Raw genomic sequence first — 19990 nt, 5'->3', positions numbered from 1 at the left:
TTTAAGAACTTAATGTTATTTACTTTGTATTTGTTAAGAGTTTGTATTTCACTGTTTTACATTTTGAATGTGAACATCTACTGTAATTAGACACCCTATAATTTTGCGCATCTATGAAAATTTAAAAACCTTAAAATAAAATATGCTTAAAATAAACATTAATATTTCTTTTTTAAATTGTATAAAATCAAGTTTTGCTATGTCTACCTATTTTGGCTTTTACCTTACATTCAGGCACACAGATGTCACAAACATGAATGATTCCCTCAGATTTTTTTTAAAATGTATTTTACTTTATAATTAATAGCTCAGATTCTTCAAACACTTCAGCACAGGAGTCAGCCCACCAAAATTAGCTGAACTACTCAACTACATAAAGTTAAACAAGTTTGTGAGCTCCTTCAACCCTTCAGTATATTTATTCCACTGCTACCATTTTGATCTTGTTTGCCTTGATCACCTAAAATCACCATCAAGAACAATGGAGGAGAAATTGATGGGAGTTTTGGGTGCCAAATAATTCAGGATCCAGTGCTAACTAAAAAAATAATCCCAGATTAAAAAACAAACAAATTCAAGTAATCAAAAAACCACAAGTTCCTTTCTTACCAAGTGCTGAACTGGTTTTTAAAAACTGCTTAAAATTTTGATGTGCTCAGTTTCTCTCTTCTTTCCCACAGAATAAATTTATTTGAATGGTTACTTTGTATTTCATAAGTCATAGGACAATACAAAACTGAGTAAGTAGTTAGGCACAGAGGAGAAACCTGGCATGTAACTGTGACAAAGAAGCACATGTTGCACCTCTATGGTCAGGCATGGTTGGGAACTGACAGGTCTCAAACAACAGAATTTACTGGACCAGGGCTTCTGCCTCAGTCAGCCCAGCATCCCATTTGCCTTAGACTCCAAGCTTCTTTGGCTGCCACAGGGCTCTGTCCTTGCATTCCCAGAGCTGCCATGGGGTTTGGGCAGGCGGATGCTACGTCCCAAGGCCCTCTCTTCAAGCAGGGTAAGTGGGACTTCCAGATTCAGCTCTCACCCTGGTTTGGCAGGCAGGATGTTGCCAGACCAGAGACTATTGGATTTAAGAAGTCCAAAATATGATAAAGGAATATTAACACACTGGGAGTAGGATTCAAATTGCTATTTAATGCATTAATTTGTTAAAAGGTTTCCTACAGCAAGTTCTCTAGGAGTTTTTCTTAAATTATGTTCTGCAGAACACTGGTGTTTTGTGAAGAACTTGCAGGTGTGCTGAGAGCATATGGAAAAATAATTCAAAGTATATAATGTATTTTTGGTTATTAAAACCAGAAAGAATGTTACTTCTTCATTGCTGTGATACCTTATTAAGTTACTTTTTAGTTTTTTTCTGTTGTGGAGTGTTTTTTGTGTGACAATTTTTGAAGAACATTTTCTTAGGTGTTCCATATAAAAATATTGTCTGGTGTTCCGTGGTCTCAAAAATTTTAAGAAACCCTGCTCTAGGAGACTCACCACAAACCTGAAGGTAAGCACAGTCCTTAAAGCTTTAGAGCTATGGTGTCCAACACATTAGTCACTAGCTACACGTGTCTACTTGTCTAGTTGAATGCGGCTAGTTGTCCTGCACGTGTTTTCAGAACACTATGGCCATAGGGGTCCCTGCTTCAGAACTGCTTGGACACGAGGGCTGTGCGGAGGAGGTCCCAGCTGGCGGGTGCAGCGACACACAGCGGAGGCCGAAGGGCGGGAGAGACCAGGATGTCTGAGTCCCTCCCGGCTTGGGCGGGCTGCCTGGAAACTTTCCACAACGACACAACGTGGTTTGCGTTTCGCCGTTACATAAACCTGCCCCCCGTCCCCCGGCTTAGTTTGCAGCACGCGCCGCCCCACATCCCTCCCTCAGGTAAGGGCGAGGAGCGCAGGCGAGTAAAACAAGACCCGACCGGCCAGGCCCAGGCGGCGCAAGACCAGACCACGCAGCCAGGGCTGCTGGGATGGACGCGCGAGACCAACCTCTCTCGCGAGGTTTGTCGTCGGCCATTTTCCCATTGGCTGGCAGTGACGGAGGGGGTGCTGGTCGCGGCCGGTGCGTGTGGAGAGGGGAGGATGAGCCGCTCGTCTCCTTTCGCCTCCTCCGGTCGTTGCTGACGACTCCGCGGTCCAGGCTGCTGCGGGCCCAGCGCCGCGCCACCGGCCATGGTGCCCAGCGAAGAGAACCGGCTCGTCCCCAAAGAGGTGGGGCCCGTGCGGCCGGGGTAGGAGGCTGCTGCCAGGCAGGCCTCGGGCCGCGGCGTAGGTGAGGGGAGGACTCGCTGAGGGTCGGGCTAGGGGAGGTGCGTGGTGGAGCGACTGGCAGCCCCGTTCGCCCAGGGGGCGCATGCGTGTGTCTGGTGGGGTGGCGGGGGGTTGGGTCTTCTCAGGGTAAGTGCAAGGCCCGGGGGGGGGCGGGTGCAGTGCAAGGCACCTGTCGGTGTCACTGCGTGCGGGGGTTGTGTGGGAAGGAGGCGCGGCGTGTGGGCTGCGGGAGGCTGAGGGCAGCCCCTCTGCCCGCGAGCGGATGGCTCAGAGGGGTGTGTGAAGGAGGAAAAGATGAAGTCTGAGTAGTGCGGCTTCTTGTCTGACGGGAGAAGAAGAGACGCTACAGTGTACCGCCCCTGGCGGCGAGGTTCTTGGGTGTTTGAGGGGCAGGTAGGCGACGGGCCATGCTCAAGTGAAGTTAGACAGGGCCCTTTACGCGGGGGTAGGAAGGGAAATTGCCCATGTGACGTCTGGGTGGAGGGCAGGCCCTGTGGGGGGCTTTGTGGGAGGGCACAGGGAGAGATTCAGTCTGAGAGTTGTGAGGAGCAGAAAGAGTAAACATAGGGCTGGGAACAGGTGGGAAGGCGTCTATGAGGTTTGAAGAGACTGGTCCCAACGTGGAGTTGTTTGTTTTTGTTGTTTTGGAGGGGCTTGGAGGAGGTCGAATCTTCTCTGTAGAGTTGTTTGAGGATGGTGGAGGAAGCAGGAAGGTGTGTCGTGGGTTGGGATTGTGAAAAGAGAATTGATTTGGCAGCCAATTGTGTCCCTGTTTGCAGAAAAAGGCTGCTCTTTTCAGCTGTAGGGAAAGAGGGAGGTTTGCTGACTGTAACAGGCTACATATAAGCAGCAAAAGCAGAGGAGAATGGAACCGTATCCCATTTTGTACTGAAAGGGAGAATAGATTTTAAGTGACGAACAAAGCTATAGCAATTATCTGTTAAGACAATTCATAATATACAAGATTTTTAGCAAATTCTTTTGGGAACCTTGGATGTAACAGGTAAGCTAATAGACTCAGTTCACCTTTCTAGCGATTCATTGTTCTCATTATTTATTGCTATTTTGTCGTCCCACTGAAATTAGACTTTTTTCCCCTCCCATCTGTTCTGTCTTGTTTTATATCTAGATTGTAAACTTTCTGATGTCTTCTTACTGGTTTGGCAATTGGCCTTTTGAGTCCTGAATGCCAGAGAACTGCTGTAGTACAAATATTCCTGAATTTTATAGAAATGTTGGACATTCTGAGTGTGTGGGGTGGAAATGTATAGGTGACGGCTATAAGGAAATAGCATGATGGAAAGCAGTACTTGGAGGGAAATATTTCTAAAACTTAAAGTATTTTTTTAAAGCACCCCGAGACAGGAGGGGACATAGCTAGTAGAGATGGGTGAAACTAGGAAATAAGAGACTGACAGAAGAAGCCTGTTGCACTTGTGGTGGGTAACTTGAATAAATAGGGTTAATTAACAGAAGAACCTAGCTGGGGGTATTCCTTAATTTTTTTTCATATTCAGAATACATGTGCTTCAGATATATATTTTTAACTATCTGCTCAGTTTAGGATTTTTTTCCTTTGGTATGAAGGAAGTAAAGGGAACAGGTAGAGGGGGATAACTTTTAAAATGCATGGGAAACCTTTTTTGGATTGGGGCCACTGACCCATGGAAAAATTGCTTTGGGGCCCATAGAAAAGTGAGAAGCAAGCAAGCAAACAAAAACCCACAGAAAACTTTTTTGACATGGCTCCTGACTGAAAAGCAGAAAGACACTTTCCTCCAGTGGGAAGGAGAGGAAGGGTAGGAGGGCCAAAAATTCAGGGCTTCTTTCTTTCCCTACCCTGTACTCCTCAGGCCAGATTGACTCTTGGGGGCGGAGTAGGGGGGTAGATGGTAGGACTCTCGTGCTAGTATAAGCTCGCTGATGTAGTGGAAGGGGAAACAACCCTATACTTCACATGCTGGATCTGGCCCATGGGCCATAGGGTCCTCACTCCTGTTGTTACCCTGTACAGTTGTCATGGATTTGGTGTCTTTAAGAAAATATCATGACATTTGTAAATGATGTATGTTGATAATCACTTTGTAAATTACAGGTTTTTGTTGGGATTCTTTTCAGAAACCTCACTTTTTTTGTAAATGAACACAGTGGAACACAACTGCATGATGTAAACATTGAGGGTTTACTTTGTAGTGAAGTAAATTTGTTTTTGTGACTTTTGTAAAATAAAATTTTCTTCATAATACAAGTGACACAAAATAGTGTTTTTGTGTAAGAACTCAGATAGAGGAGATATCTTAAAGCCCTGCAAGATCCACACATCTAATCCAAATAACACACGCAATGTTGACATTATGGCTGTGGCTACACTGCCCTTTCCCTTTTGGAAGGGACATGCAGATGTGGCTGATCTGAAATGCGAATGAGTGCTAGATTTAAGTATCTTATGCCTCATTTGCATACTTGCATGGGATTTTAATTCTGGGAGACCTGATTTTGAAAGCCAAAACAGCCATGTAGATGGGATTCATTCAAAAGGAAATCCAGGTTTCAAAAGCACCCTTCTTCCTGAAAAAAAAATTAGTGTTCCCAGGGCAGGTGGGAACCACTCTGAGGCAGGTTATCTTAACTGACTGCTGATTTTAGAGTTTATTTTAAAAAACTGTCTGAAAACATTTAACGCTAAAGCTGAATATTCAGATTGTGCAAATACATAGCTATGAGAGGATTTTTTTTTTAGAGATGTGATTTATTTTTACAAGCTTCAGCCGTAAACTAAGGAATATTTAAAGCAAATCTTAAGTTAAGGTCCTGTGGACATGATATACAACTGTTTGTCAGTAAATTAACAGTTGGCACGTGCCTTTAATTACCACTTCATGTCTCTTTCACAGGTTCTGTGTTATGCTAATAGGTCTGACAAGATGACAAGCTTTTCACTGTTAAGTTTACAGAGCCAATTTCAGAGGAAGATTCAGGAGTCTGCAAGCTGCTGTTGTGTGATCCCTCGGGACTGTCGGAATAAGGATGTCCTCAGAGGAGTAACCCTGTTAGTCTGTTCACACACACACAAAAAAAACCCCAGTTCTGTAGCACCTTACAGTAACATTTATTTATTAGGTAATTAGTTTTTGTGGGCAAGACCCATTTCATTTTACAAGGACAATTTCCCTATCTTTGATATACAGGGGAATGGCATCCATCTCACTTAGTTTACTCTTTCCAGACGTGCTGTTAATGATAGGTGACTCCCTGCTTTTTTCTTTCCTTTTTTTCCTTCTTCTCTCCCGCCAGCTATTAATATATGCTGTTTTTATATTTTTTCCAAAATCTAGTGAAGTGAGTCTTACCCATGAAAGCTCATTATCTAATAAATAAAATTGTTAGGGTGTGTCTACACTACCTCCCTACTTTGAAGGGAGGATGGTAAGTAGGGTGTTGTGAGTTTGCTCAGTGAAGTGCTGCATATGCAGCGCAGCACTTCATAAATAAATTCCCTCCCCCCACCACCCACGCGGCTACTTCGAAGTTTTAAACTTCGAAGTGCTGGCACATTTCTAGCCACAGCTCACCTGCTGGTACTTCAGAGTACCTGGGGTACTTCGAAGTCCCCAGCACTTCGAAGTCTAAAACTTCAAAGTTGCCATGGGGGGAATTTGCTTGTTGAAGCGCAGCGCTTCATTAATAAATTCCCAACACCCTACTTACCATCCTCCTTTCAAAGTAGGGAGGTAGTTTAGACGAGCCCTTAGTCTTTAAGGTGCCATAGGACTGTGTTTTTGAGAATAAGGGTAGGATAGGAAGAAGGGAGAGATTGAGAGCTAAGACCCGGGGGAGGCATTGCCTCTTGTACCCATTGCCTGGGTGGGGGGGGCGGGTTTCTTTGTACCCTTCCCACTGTGCACACAGCCCTGTTGGTGTACCCTTTGCTTGAAGTAGGGTTCAAGGAAGATTAATGTTTTTTTAGATAGGTATTCACTAGCTGCACCTGTTGGATTCAATAATAGACTCATAAGAGGAGGAACACTATTTTGAGAGGGGTGGGTGAACTGTGTTCTCTGGTTCCCTTTTGAAACAAAAGATATTCCCCTTGGGCTCTTCAGTTTTCCTTGATTTTACTGACTGACTCCCTCCCCACTATACTACCACAAATGGAAGATGACATGGATCTTTAAGGAGTTTGTAGTGCTGGTGCTTATTGGCTGAAGAGGAAGTCACTGTTTTTTCTTACTACTTCCTGAAGGGGCTGAGTTACAGTTTTGCAGTACATGCTGCGTAACTTTGGTGCTTCAGGAAATTAGAGTGGGATTTGAACCAGGTTCTCTTGAAAGACAATATTTAATATTTTGCTTATTTAATATTGCTTTTCTTAGCTTGGGACAAGAATGGTGAGATTTAAAATGTCAGTTTCCTAGACGAGTCAGTTACAGCAATGGCTGTTAAAAGTTATGAATGGTATGGGTCACAGCTACAAGATTGGAGAGTGCCTCTTTCCATGTGGTCTAGGATGTCTGAACTATCAATGATTCTTGCTTTAAGTGGGAAGCCATTAATAGCAAGATATTTTCAGTTAAGTGTCTTCAGTTCTGGAATTCCCTTTTCCCCTCTGCCGTGGAGTCTGCATTCCATAACACACACAATGGATATTAAAACAAAAAAGCAGTCATGTATCACTTCAACGAGTAACAACATAATTAATTGGGTGATGAGCTTTTGTGGGACAAACCCACTTCTTTAGATCATAGCCTTACCAGTACAGACTCAGTATATAAAGCCTCTGCTCTTCTGATTCGTCAACCTTGATAAAAACTTTTGGACCTCCGTGCTTTATATATTGAGTCTGTTTCGGTAAGGCTACGTCTGAAGAAGTGGGTCTGTCCCACAAAAGCTCATCACCTAATAAATTATTTTGTCAGTCTTCAAAGTGCTGCATGACTGCTTTTTTGTTTTGATAGAACACAGACTAACACAGCTATCTCTCTGTCACTATTCATAATGGATACTGGTTTTCACAGGCTTTTGTGTATGTCAGTGTGGATTTGGAATTAGGATGTGTTGTCTGTGTGCTTATTGACAATAATCATGACTAAAAATGTATTGATTTTATAAAACTGATATAGGGCATCTGATAGCTGCAACTTACTTATCTAACATAAATATGATTTACGGTTTCAGTTTTTATGTCTCTCTTTCTTTTTGGTTTACTACCTGCTGTATTTTGTAGTGCTGCTACTCAGCTTTGGGTTAAGGGTGTCTTTTAGCTGAAAGTATACTGAGGATATCCTAATTACCCTAAAGCAGTGCTTTACAAGCAGTAATGTTTTTTAATTGAGCTTTTTATATTCTTCCAACTTTAAAGTGTTCTCTGAGTTTAAGAACCAAATATAGTTGTTGAAAGGGTTGACTGTTAAGTATTTCGTTCCAGCTGGTAAGTGGTTAGTGATACAGCCTATACCCTAGGAGTCTGGAAGTGTGCTTCAAACAAGCTACTTATAGCTTGTGATACTGATCACATAAAATTTAGCAAGGAATCAGTAATATGCCATAAGTTTGGGGCTCCTTGCACTGTGGTATTTGCCACATTGTGATTTATGGATCAGTTTGCCCAGGGAGGAGCTTGGTCATCTGATGTTGGATGCTTCTTTTTCATCTGCTAGTTTATGGTTAAAATGCATTATTACAGCCAAATATTTCTTTCCTAAGTAAGCAATTTCTGTAGTTACTTCAGGGTGTCATTTTTAATTAGCAGTTGGTAAAGGAGGGAGAATATGTGGTACTTTGAGCTGTCCAAAGTACGCTTGTCAGTATAAACTATGCATATTTTATACTTTCAGTTGTTAAATCAGTGGTGCATATGTGAGAGAGTTTGAGACTATGTTGCCTTACAACATCCTGAAGTGAATCTGAGTCCAAAACCGCATTAAATGCATTATATCCATCTTGTAGATGAGCTTGAGCTTCAAGGTGGAACAGATATTGATACACAGATGCCATATATAAGGTATTATATTTCACTGTAGTGGCATTGGAGTCACTGTGAGCAGGTGGGACTTCAAATGTCCATGTTGCTGATGATTCTTTTGGGGCAGTTGAAGATTCCATGGTGAATGCTAGGTCAGCTCATAAATCTGTACTCTTGATTCAGTGATTGGATTGGAATTGGAGATGAGGCAGTTGAGACATGAAGGAGTGATATCCTTCTGTTTCCTTGTTTCAGGAAAGCCACTGATTTTATTCTTCGATAAATGTAGTTTTAATTACTCCAAAGGTCCCAGAATAGAGAATTTTCAAATTTCTGTACACTTATTTCTATTTCCAAATAGAGTTTTTAAAATTTATTCTGTAAAGCTTGCCAGAATGTTGTCTTGTTAGTTTTTTATATAGTGAACACAATTTTCAGTAAATGCTGTTCTTGGCTAGGAATCTGATCTGTGCTTGAGAAAATTATATGGATAAATATATATGTTAAAACTAATCGTGTTGTATCAGGTTCAATGTGCTGATGAGACCAGAATTTTTTTTTGCAATATTTTAAAACAAGAAATAATCAAATATATTAAAATTGTCAGTATTGCTTTTGTATAATCGTATACAGTAAACTGCCAGCCCCTCTCTGATTTTTGTTCTTGAAGTCTGCTGGGGGTCTGTAAAATCCTAAAGCCACCAGTGTGTGCCCCTCCCCCTGCCAAAAGGAAGAAAAAAAAAGTTCTAAGGCAACTTACCAGAGTCTCTGGAGCTGCCACTGCTGTGGTTGGAGGGGTGGTGGCTCTGGTGAGTCACTTGCATTTTATTTGGGTGGGGGTGGACTGCAGCTGCAGGAACCTAGTGGGGGTGGGTGGGCACTTGATACCATCTCTTTAGAATAAAAAATGTTCTGATTTAATGGTCTTTCTGCATTAATGGACTCCCCTCTCCCCCATTAGTCTGTAAAATTGAGAATTTGCTATAATTTTATTCCCTCCATTTCTGTTGTGGTTTAATCTAAAATGCTTATATATATGTGACAAGTAGTGAAATGTCTTATTTCATCATTAAAGTGGATGATCTGGTGTCCAATTAAAACAAAACAAATTAAATGTGTCGTTTTTTTGGGCTACTGGATGCTTTTTAGCTGTTACAATGAAGGAGTTAAGAGTTTTCCATTATAGGGATCTGAGCGATATTATGTAGTGTAGCTCAGTTAGAATGCTGGAGTGTGACTTGAGACCTGCCACTGGCCTGCTGGATGCCCTCTGGCAAGCTACTTTCTCTCCATTTTCCCATCTGTAAAATGGACATAATGATACCTTTGTCCTTTTGAAAAAATGTTTTGAGACTAGTTTGAGAAAACATGGACTATAGGAGTTCATATTTATTTAAAACTGAAACTAGGCCTCTACAATATCAATTTCCACTACTATTTACTTCACATAGTGTAACCCTTCTTAGCCATCTGCTAGGTTTGGATTTCCCTCACAGCAATCCTATGTTTTATGGATTCCAAAAGGTCTGTTATGATGATGGAGCCTGAATGAGGTCAAGCCAATCTCCGTGTCCCTAGGTTCCCTCTTGGGGCTCAGATATGTAGTCTGACACCCCCTTTCAAAGCCTTGGAAACTGCTGTATATCTGTCTCAGCTCTCTGGGCACAAGTAGTGTCCCTTCAGACTCCCGAGGATGTAAACACTCCTATTCCCTAATTCTACCCCCAAAAGATGGTGAAACTTGTGGTTTGCCATTTACCTCTGAGACATGATGCAGCTGACGACAACACAAATTTGGTGCAGGCTATTATCTTTATGCTCTTTCCTTAACACATTAGGTACTGGGGAGTACAAATCATACCAAACAATAAAACATCCAAAACCTAGTGACTCTAACTAGCTCCCCTTCTCCTAGCAGGCCTGGTATTGGGGGGAATCTATATTTGTTGTATCAGAAAGGTTTTTTTTGCCTAATCTGATCCTGCAACAGTTTTTTACTCGAGGTAGTCTGGTGCAAAATGCCAATTTCCCTTGTGAGTCCCTCTTGACGCAGGAGACCTCAACTTTTTTTTCCTGCCTTTTGATACTTTTACCTTATTTCTAAAGGTCTCCCTCATTCAGCTGGTACTCTGACATATGTCACCTTTTGGCTGTGCCTCATGTTCCTTTTTCTTGTATAATCTTGCACTGTAGTGCCTGTTAGCTGCACCCACATTTCTTTGTAGTGGAAGGTTGGCTCTGATAGGTCCTTATTTCCCTGCTCCCAGCAGCATTTCTTGGCCATAGATTCACTCAGCACAGACTCATTTTCCCCAGTGATGGTAGGCAGTAATCTAGCTTCCTTGACAGCTTGGGACTGCCTGATGGTCTATGAAGAGATTAAGGAACTTGAGCCATGCAGGACAAAGAACTCTGTGCACCTTGATATAATATATGGGGAACAAAAGGCCATTCCAGTGGTAAATGTATGTGGTTGGGGGGTGGGGGAGGGCAGGCGCTTAATGTGCCTCCTGTAGAGAAACTGAGGTTAGGAGACAAGTATCAGAGAGATAGCTATGTTAGTCTGTATCTTCGAGAACAACAAGAAGTCCTATGGCACCTTCTAGACTAACAGATATTTTGGAGCACAAGCTTTCATGGGTAAAGACCCACTTCGTCAGATGCAACTCCACAGCAATATGTCTCAATAAGAGGTCCTATGGCACCTTATAGGTTAGGAGAGTCCTGCAGATCTGTGGATATCAGGTTTATATCCATGAACATCTGTATTAGTGGATGTAGATATGGATATCTGCGACTTATTTTTGCAGTTTACAGATGTGGGTACAAATTTTGTATCTAGAACCCTAGAAATTTGCAGATGCCTGTGGGTGTCCCTGTCCGGTGATATGGATGGAGATGCAGATACTCCCAGACCCTGAATTAAGCAGGTGGGACAGAAAAATAAATCTGACTGCGGAGAATGGTTGAAGCATCTGTTTTGCTTGATCCCTCTGTACCTGGTGCTTGTAATGCTTCCAGAAAGTTCAGGGAAGCTTAAGCCAGAGCTAGGGCACCAGTCCCTTTGCAGGGGAAAGGTAAACCACGTGGATTTCCTAGAAACTGGAGTGGGAGGACCAGATCTCCAGTTTATATCCAAAGCTTTTGTGGTGAGAGGTACGTTAAAGCTCAGCCCTGGGGAGTCCAAAACTGTTCCACTTTGGATAAATAGTGAGTGATTGTGGGAAAGAAGCTGGACCCACCTTTACTTAGTTTCTCTAATCATTAGGCTATAGAGGCATTTTCAGTCTCTCTCTCAATCCCAGAGATTTGTGTTATTGGTATGAGGTGGGAATGCTTGCTTTTTTGGTAGAATTTATTTGCATCATTAACATAGGACCAAATCCTACAAACCCTGTCCCAAATAGTCCTTCCTTTGGAATCATACGTATGTCGCAGTAGGTGCCTCTCATGACCAGCCGGCCCTGGGTAGCCAACCGGAAGGCGAGATCCTCTGCCCTACAAGGTCTCCCAGGAAACTACCCTTGAGGAGGGACGTTTAGATAGGACCCACCCCCACCCCACCAGAGTGGAAGAGACTGGGGTTGTGCACCTGGGCTCTGCTTGCGTCCCCTGGCAGGTAGTGGCTGGCCCGGAAAAGCAGAGGCTGGACACCGAGTAAAAGGTGCAACAAAGTAACGATTTATTTAAGAATAACACAATACTAATCACAACTAACTATAACTACTTATGTGTCTATACTAATTGATGTAGCTAAACACTTACAAGCAGTACAAAATCCATTGTGAGATCCTGTATTAAATCTTTATTGTTCCGGAAGGCAAATATAAAATGGTTAAAGGAAAAAGAGGAGAATAAGGGTGGGTTTTTAAAAGTCCCGTTATGCTTCCTTAAAAAGGTGGGGCAAGGGCGCTACTCCTCGCCTCCTACCTGGGGCCGGGTTGCTACTCTGGCCCAAAGGTGGTTGGTGCTGGAGAGGCTGTGGCTCTCTGCCAGAAGCCCAACCTGATTGCCCGGGAGCCCTTACACTCACTCTGGGTTAAAAAGGAAGCCGGGAGGCCAATAATTGGCTAGGCCAGGGAACCTGGCTACTTATTTGGAAGGGTAAAGGTAAGTAAAGGGAGGTAATGCCTCCACCTTTATAATAAATGATTAAACAAATATAGTACTGCAATGGAGAATAAGTATCTAATCGCTAATATTTAGAAAACCTTAAACTGCTAATACCAGCTAACATTCTAGCAAATTAATTATTAAGTGTGTTACTAGTCTAGTAATTTAATGTGGGTTTCTAGGCCCGGCCCTAAGGGGTCGGGCCCCCAGCCACTGCCCTCCCCCGCCAAAGGAAGGCACAACAAGAGAATGACCCTCGTCCCCCTACGAGGGGTCCCGGTACCCTAGTCCTGTAGTTTTTCCTTTAAAATATGTATTGTGTGTCAATATCTGTGATAAGGCTCCGGGCTATGCCACGGGCCTAAGGGGAATTTTACGTGGTTTTCGTCGAGTCCGGTGTCTGTCCAGTCCAGTAGTGTTGTCTGAGATAAGTTGTCTGTCGTTTGAAGCAGCGTAGACTGTGGTATGGCTGGAGTGGTGACAATGGTGCAAGCTGGCAGACCCCAGGTTGCGCCGCCGGGTACGCAGTACCCCCCCACCAAAGTGGGGGGCCAGTTTGCCACCCAGCGGCTTGGCCGAAGGGTCTGCTTGCCGCTCCTAGACGCAAGCGTGGAGCTGGTGAGCAGTGAGGTGCGCTGGGGCGCTGGCGCTGCTTCTGGGCCACAGGGCCACACAGGCTCCAATCAGGTATGGGCGGCGCCGCCAGGTGTTGCGGGCGCTGCCGTGATTTCAGCTCTTCGGCAATTTGCGCCTGGCCTCAGAGTTCAGCGAACACAGCGTGAGAGCTGCCACGCTCCTCTGTGTAAGGTAACAGATGCCAGTCCGTGTCCCTAAGGGCCGCAGGACTGCTGGCGAGCCCTGCTTTTATGTGGTAAGTTCATGCATAATTCATGAGGTAATTACAATGCGAAAATTCTAAGCACCTGTCCTCAATCAGGTCCTCTGGGCAGTGGAAGTCTCTAGAAACCCCACCTGTACCCAATCAGAGGCCCGGAATTTAAATCCATGATCATGAATTATTCATGAGTTCAGGTTACTGGGGAAACCAAGTGACTCAGAGTGACCGTTGGCGGGGGCTGCTAAATTGCAGCCTATGAGACTTTAGATTTATCATGTGCTTGCATTGATGTTTTACAGCCAAAGGCTTGTTTTCCCTGGCCCACAGGGATGATTATGCCCAGGGGATGAAAAAATCCCTGATAATGTAGTGCCTACACACCCGGCTCATCGGCAGGAGGGAATGAACCTGTGACCTTAGACGCTAAAGCCATGTGCTTCACTACATGGGCTGAAAGCCAGCTGGTTCTCAGTCAAGACTGTAGAGCAGAGACTTCACTCCCCCGTGTCAGTGATCTGAGTGCCTCTGGGGTTACATAATTCCCTCAGCTGAGAAAGCACGTCCCAAGCTTCTGAGACCTTTCAGCAGCTCATTCTGGACAAGCCCCCACTTTTGCGGATGACCTGAGTGTGTCAGCCTTACAAGGGGATGAAACTGTGACCTTAGGGGCTAGAGCCCTGTGCTCTACCACATGAGCTAAAAGCCAAGGCGGTACAGCAGAGACTTCACTCTCCCTTGTCATTGGTTTTGTTGTCTCTGGGGCTGTCTCTGCACTTGCATTCCTGTTTTGAAAGAGGTGTGCAAATGAGGTGCATATTTGCATATACATATTTCGAAATGGCTTCTTTCGAAAGAAGAAAAGAGCAGTGTATACACTGGTTTTGAAAGTAAACCCCATCTTTGAAAGAATCCTTCCCTTTTTTATGGGAAGAAGAATTTGAAAGTAAACCCCATCTTCAAAAAAAAGAGCAGCGTCTGCACTGGTTTTCTTCTTTCGAAAGAAGCTATTTTGAAATAGGAATATGCAAGTGATGTGCCAGGTATGCAAATCTGCACCTCATTTGCATACCTCTTTCGAAAGAGGAATGCAAGTGTAGAGACAGCCTGGGAGTTACACATAGAGCACTAGAACTGGAAGGCACCTTGGCCGTTTCTACAAATGCCGCTTTTGAGTGGCATGCTAATAAGGCATGGATGAACTTTTGTGGGATAGACCCACTTCTTCAGACCATAGTCATACTAGAACAGACTCGATATTTAAGGCACAGAGCCTTAAAGTGCTACTGGACTGCTTTATTGTTTTGATGGAATACAGACTAACATGGCCATCTCTCTGTTCCTTTTCATCCTAGCTAGTAGACATTAATGGACCTAACCTCCATGAATTTATCTAGCTCTCTTTATAAACCCTGTTTATAGTCCTAGCTTTCACAGCCTCTTCTGGCAAGGAGTTCCACAGGTTGACTGTGTGCTGCGTGTGACCCATTCCAACCCCCCTAATCCTTTTAGTTGCCCCTTTTTTGAACATTTTCTAATGCTAATATATTGTTTTTGAGATGAGGTGACCACCACTGTATGCAGTATTTAAGATGTGGGCATACAATGGGTTTATCTAAGGGCTTTATATAAGGGTCTTATTCTCATCTCCTGCATTTAATGATTCCTAACATCCTGTGTGCTTTTTTGACTGCTGCTGCACACTGCATTGATGTTTTCTGAGAACTATCCATGATGACTCCAAAATCTCTTTCCTGATTAGTTATAGCTAAATTAGCCTGAACCAGATTGCATGTATTTATAGTTTGTTTTTTTTTTTTCAAATGTGGATTACTTTACGTTTATCCACATTAAATTTAATTTGCTGTTTTGTTGCCTAATCACTGTTTTGTGAGATCCTGTTGAAGTTCTTCACAGTCTGCTTTAGTCTTATCCTGAGAAGTTTAGTGTCACCTGCAAACTTTGCCACTTCACAGTTTACCCCTTCTTAACATAATTTATGAATAAGTTGAATAGGATTGGTCCTAGTACTGACCCTTGGGAACAGCACTAGTTACCCCTCTCCATTCTGAAAATTTACCATTTATTCCTACCCTCTGTTTCCTGCCTTTTAACCAGTTCTCAGTCCAGGAAAGGATCTTCCCTCTTATACCAGGACTACTTAATTTATGAAAGAGCCTTTGGTGAAGGGCCTTGTCAGAGGCTTTCTGGAAATCCAGGTACACTGTATCTACACTATATCCCTTAGCCACATGTTTTTTGACCCCTTCAAAGAACTCTAGTGAGACATGATTTCTCACAGAATCACAGGGCTGAAAGGGACCTCAGGAGGTCATCTAGTCCAGCTTCCTGCTTCAAGCAGGATCTACCCCCACTAAGTCATCCCAGCCAGGACCTTGTCAAGCCGGGACTTAAAAAGCTTGAGGGATGGCAAATCCACCAGCTATCTAAGCAATGCATTCCAATGCTTCACCACCCTCCTGGTGAAGTAGTTTTTCCTAATATTTAACCAACATCTCTTCAACTTCAGACCATTGCTCCTTGTTCTGCCATCTGACTCCACTACAGTTTTTCACCCTCCTCTTTAGAGCTCCCCTTCAGAAAGTTGAAAGCTGTTATTAAATCACCCCTAAGTCTTCTCTTCTGTAAACTAAACAAGCCCAGATCCCTCTGTCTATTCTCATACGTCTTGTGCTGCAGCCCCTTAATCATCTTTGTGGCCCTCCGCTGAACCTGCTCCAGCAAATCAACGTCCTTTTCATACTTGGGGTGGGGGCCCAAAACTGGACACACTATTCCAGATGTGGCCTCACCAGCCTCGGAATAGAGGGAAATAACTACTTCTCTAGCTCTGCTCGAAATGCTCCTCCTAATGCACCCTAGTATGCCATTAGCCTTTTTGGCTACAAGGACACCTCTTTACTCATATCCAGCCTTTCGTCCACCATAACTCGTAGGTGCCTTTCCATTGTACTGCTGTTGAGCAAGTTGGTCCCCAGCCTATAACAATGCTCGGGACTCTTCTGCCCCAGGTGCACAACTCTACACTTCTTGTTGAGCCGCATCAGATTCCTTTTGGCCTCGTCCTCCAGTTTATCCAGGTCACTCTGGATTCTCTCTCTACCTTCCATCATATCTACTTCTCCACCTAGTTTTGTGTCATCCACAAACTTGCTGAGGGTGCAATCCAGTCCCTCATCCAGGTCATTAATAAAGATGTTGAACAACACTGGCCCCAGAACCTAGCCTTGTGGCACTCCTCTTGAGACTGACCACCGTCCAGATATTGAACCATTGACCACTACCCGTTGGGCCTGGCTGTCAAGCAAGCTTTCTATCCATTTTCAAGGATCCAATCCATATTTCCTTAACTTATGGACAAAAATGTTGTGGGAGACCGTATCAAAAGCTTTGCTGAAGTCAAGGTATATCACATCCACTGACTTCCTCAAGCTTGCAGAGCTTGTTACCTCGTCATAGAAGCTAGTCAGGTTGGTCAGGCAGGACTTGCCCCTGGTGAATCCATGTTGGCTACTTTTGATCACTTCCAAGTACTCCAAAATGGATTCTTTGAGGATCCCCTCCAGTATTTTCCCATGGATTGAGGTAAGTCTGACTCGTCTATAGTTCCCTGGATTATCCTTCTTTCCTTTTTTAAAGATGGGCACCACATTTGCCTTTTTCCAGTCATCCGGTATCTCCCCAAGTCTCCAAGAGTCTTGAAGGATAATGGCCAAAGGTTCAGCAATGACCTCTGCCAATTCCCTCAGTACCCTCAGGTGCATTAAATCCAGATCCATGGATTTGTGTACATCTAATTTTTCCAGATGGCTCAGAACTTGTTCCTTCCCTATAGATGGGTGCCCACCACCTTCCCATAATGCATTGTCTAGGACTGTCATGTGGAAATTCACTTTGTCTGTGAAGATTTAGGCAAAAAAAGCATTCAGTACTTCAGCTTTTCCTATATCATCTGTCACTAGGTTACCTCCCTCATCCAGTAACAGCCCCACACTGTCTTTGATAACCCGTTTATTGTTAATACGCCTGTAGAAACCTTTCTTGTTACTCTTCATATCCCTTGCCAGCTACAGTTTCAATTGTGCTTTTGCTCTCCTGATTACTCCCTGGCATTCTCCAGCCATATGTTTATACTGCTCCTTAGTCAACGGTCCATGTTTTCATTTCTTGTATGCATCCTTTTAGAGTTTAAGCTGACTAAGGATTTCCCTGTTAAGCCAAGCTGGTTGCCTACCATGTTTGCATTTTTTACTATGCAGCGGGATGGTTTGTTCCTGTGCCTTTAGTAAGACTTCTTTAAAATACTGCCAGTTCTCTTGAACTCTTTTCCCCTTCATCTTCGTTTCCCAAGGTATCCTGCTCATCAGTTCTCTGAGGGAGTCGAAGTCTGCTCTTTTGAAATCAAGGGTCTTTATACAGAAACCATGCTGACGTTTGCCCAGCAAATTATGTTCTTCTATGTATCTGACAATTTCATTCTTGACTATGGTTTTAACTAATTTGCCTGCTACCTATGTTAGACTTACTGGTCTGTAATTGCCGGGATCGCCTTTGGAGTCCTTTTTAAATGTTGGTGTTACATTAGCTATCTTCCAGTCATTAGATAAAGTAACTGGCTTAAAGGTTAGGTTACAAACCACAGTTAACAGTTCTGCAATTTCACATCTAAGTTCTTTCAGAATTCTTGGGGTGAATGGTGTTTGGTCCTGGTGATTTTGTTACTGTTGAATCCATCAATCAGTTCTGAAACCACCTCTAATTATGCCTCAATCTTGGATAAATCCTCAGATTTGTCACCTAGGGAGGAAGGCAGAGGTTTAGCAATCTCCCTCACATCCTCAGTCATGCAGACTGAAGCAAAGAATTCATTGAGTTGTCTGCAGTGACTTTTGTCTTTGAGTGCCCCTTTTGTACCTTGATGTCTAGAGGCCCACTGGTGGTTTAGGAGGCTTCCTGCTTCTGAAGTACTTAAACATTTTGTTGTTTCATTTTGAGTTCTTGGCTAGCTGCTGTTCAAACTCCTCTTTGGCTTTTCTTATTGCATTTTTTTTTCATTTAATTTGGCAGTGTTTATGCTCCTTTTGATTTTCCTCACTAGGGTTTTACTTCCACTTTTAAAAAGATGCCTTTTTATCTCTCACCGCTTCTTTTATATGGTTGTTAAGCCACAATGGCTCTTTGTTGGGTCTTTCACTATGTTTTTTAATTTGGGGGTATACATTTAAATTGGTCCTCTGTTATGGTGTCTTTGAAAAATTTCCATGCAAGTTGCAGGGATTTTCCTTTAGTCACTGTATTTTATTTCCACTTAGCTAACCTTCTTGTTTTTGCAGGTTCCCCTTTCTGAAATTAAATGCACCACTATTGAACTGTTGAGACGTTCTTCATGGCACAGGAGTGTTAAATGTTGTTATATTATCATCACTATTTCCAGGCAGTCCTGTTTATAGTTCCCTCTTGGACCAGATTCTGCACTCCACTCAGAACTAAATTAGGAATTGCCTTTCTCCTTCTGCATTCCTGTATTGCTTCAAGAAGCAATCATTTAAGGTATCAAGAAATTTTGTTTCCACATCTTCTCCTGAGGTGATATGTACCCATTTAATACGGGGATGATTGAAATCCCATACTATTATTGAGTTATTTATTTTGATTGCCTCCCTAATCTCCCTTAGCATTTCATATCTAAATGTTTTTCCATAAATGTACATTCTTAAAAATACCATCTGTGCAGGATTTTCACTTTGGATACCAGTATCTAGGTGTATTTTATCAGAGAAGTAACCAAGTTAGTCTGTATCTTCAAAAACAACAAAGTCCTGTGGCCCCTTCTAGATTAACAGATATTTTTGGAGCATCAGCTTCCATGGGCAAAGACCGGCTTCATGAGATGCGTGAGTGGGAGGTTTTCAGAGGAGGATTTAAAGAGGGAGTCTTGGTAAAAGGGAGGGCCAGAGCTGACATCATCTATTGAGTTAGGGTGAATGTGGCCCATTATCAGCAGTTAATGTGGAGTTGTGAACGTTAAGAGAGGAGAAATCGGGTCAGGTGGACCACATGGGACCTGCCTGGGATGGAGGGTGTACGCGCTCATGAGTATGTGGCAGGGAGCTCCACAGTAAACGTGAAATGATTTTTATAAAATGACATATGCTATACAGAGATTACAGCATTAAAAGAAATTTGATGAAACAAATTGTAAGACCTGTTTGTAGTACTCCTAAAAGAGCATTATTCAAGTTAAATTTGAAAGTGACTTGTTCATATGGTAATTGTCTGGGATTTGTGTGGGAACTTCCATTTTGCAGCTGTTAACAGATGGTTTTTCTAGGCTAGTTTTGTCAGGAAGGTTTCCAATGTTTTGTAATTTCCTCATGTTGGGGCTCAGGTGGTGTGTCTGAATGAATGAATTTGAATTTGGTCTTGAGTAGAGGCAGAAAGTTCTTTAAGTAGATGGCATAGTTTCTTTTGGAATTCCAAAGTGAGAGCTGAGGAAAGAGGAGACACCTGGATTATTCTGTTTACTGCCTAAAATCCACAAACCTGGAAACCCAGGATGCCCTATTTCAGGTATTGGCACCCTTACTGCTGGACCGTCTGGCTATGTAGACTCCCTCCTCAAACGCTACGCCACAACACTCCTAGCTCTGAGATACCACTGACTCCTGAGGAAATGACAAAATATTGAAAACCTTCCTGACAGTTCCATCCTTGTCATCATGTATGTAGAGGCCCTCTACACCAATATTCCGAATGAAGATGGACTATAGGCTATT

General features: G+C 43.2%; 1 protein-coding gene across 4 annotated transcripts in view; it reads left to right on the top strand.

Annotated features, from left to right (window-relative positions):
- The first annotated feature begins 2050 nt into the window (after positions 1 to 2050).
- The window catches only part of USP47 (ubiquitin specific peptidase 47), a 129043-nt gene continuing 111103 nt past the window's right edge, over positions 2051 to 19990 (top strand). For 3 of the 4 annotated variants that reach the window (XM_074997377.1, XM_074997374.1, XM_074997375.1), the window contains exon 1: positions 2051 to 2223. In XM_074997377.1, the coding sequence (XP_074853478.1) occupies positions 2185 to 2223 (39 nt within the window). In that variant the 5' untranslated portion in view covers positions 2051 to 2184. The remainder of the gene's footprint in view (positions 2224 to 19990) is intronic. The other variant, XM_074997378.1, reaches the window with a different exon arrangement.

This window comes from Carettochelys insculpta, chromosome 6 (genome assembly GCF_033958435.1).
Source record: "Carettochelys insculpta isolate YL-2023 chromosome 6, ASM3395843v1, whole genome shotgun sequence".
In the NCBI taxonomy this organism is placed as follows: domain Eukaryota; kingdom Metazoa; phylum Chordata; order Testudines; family Carettochelyidae; genus Carettochelys; species Carettochelys insculpta.
This window is presented reverse-complemented; position numbering and strand designations above follow the sequence as displayed.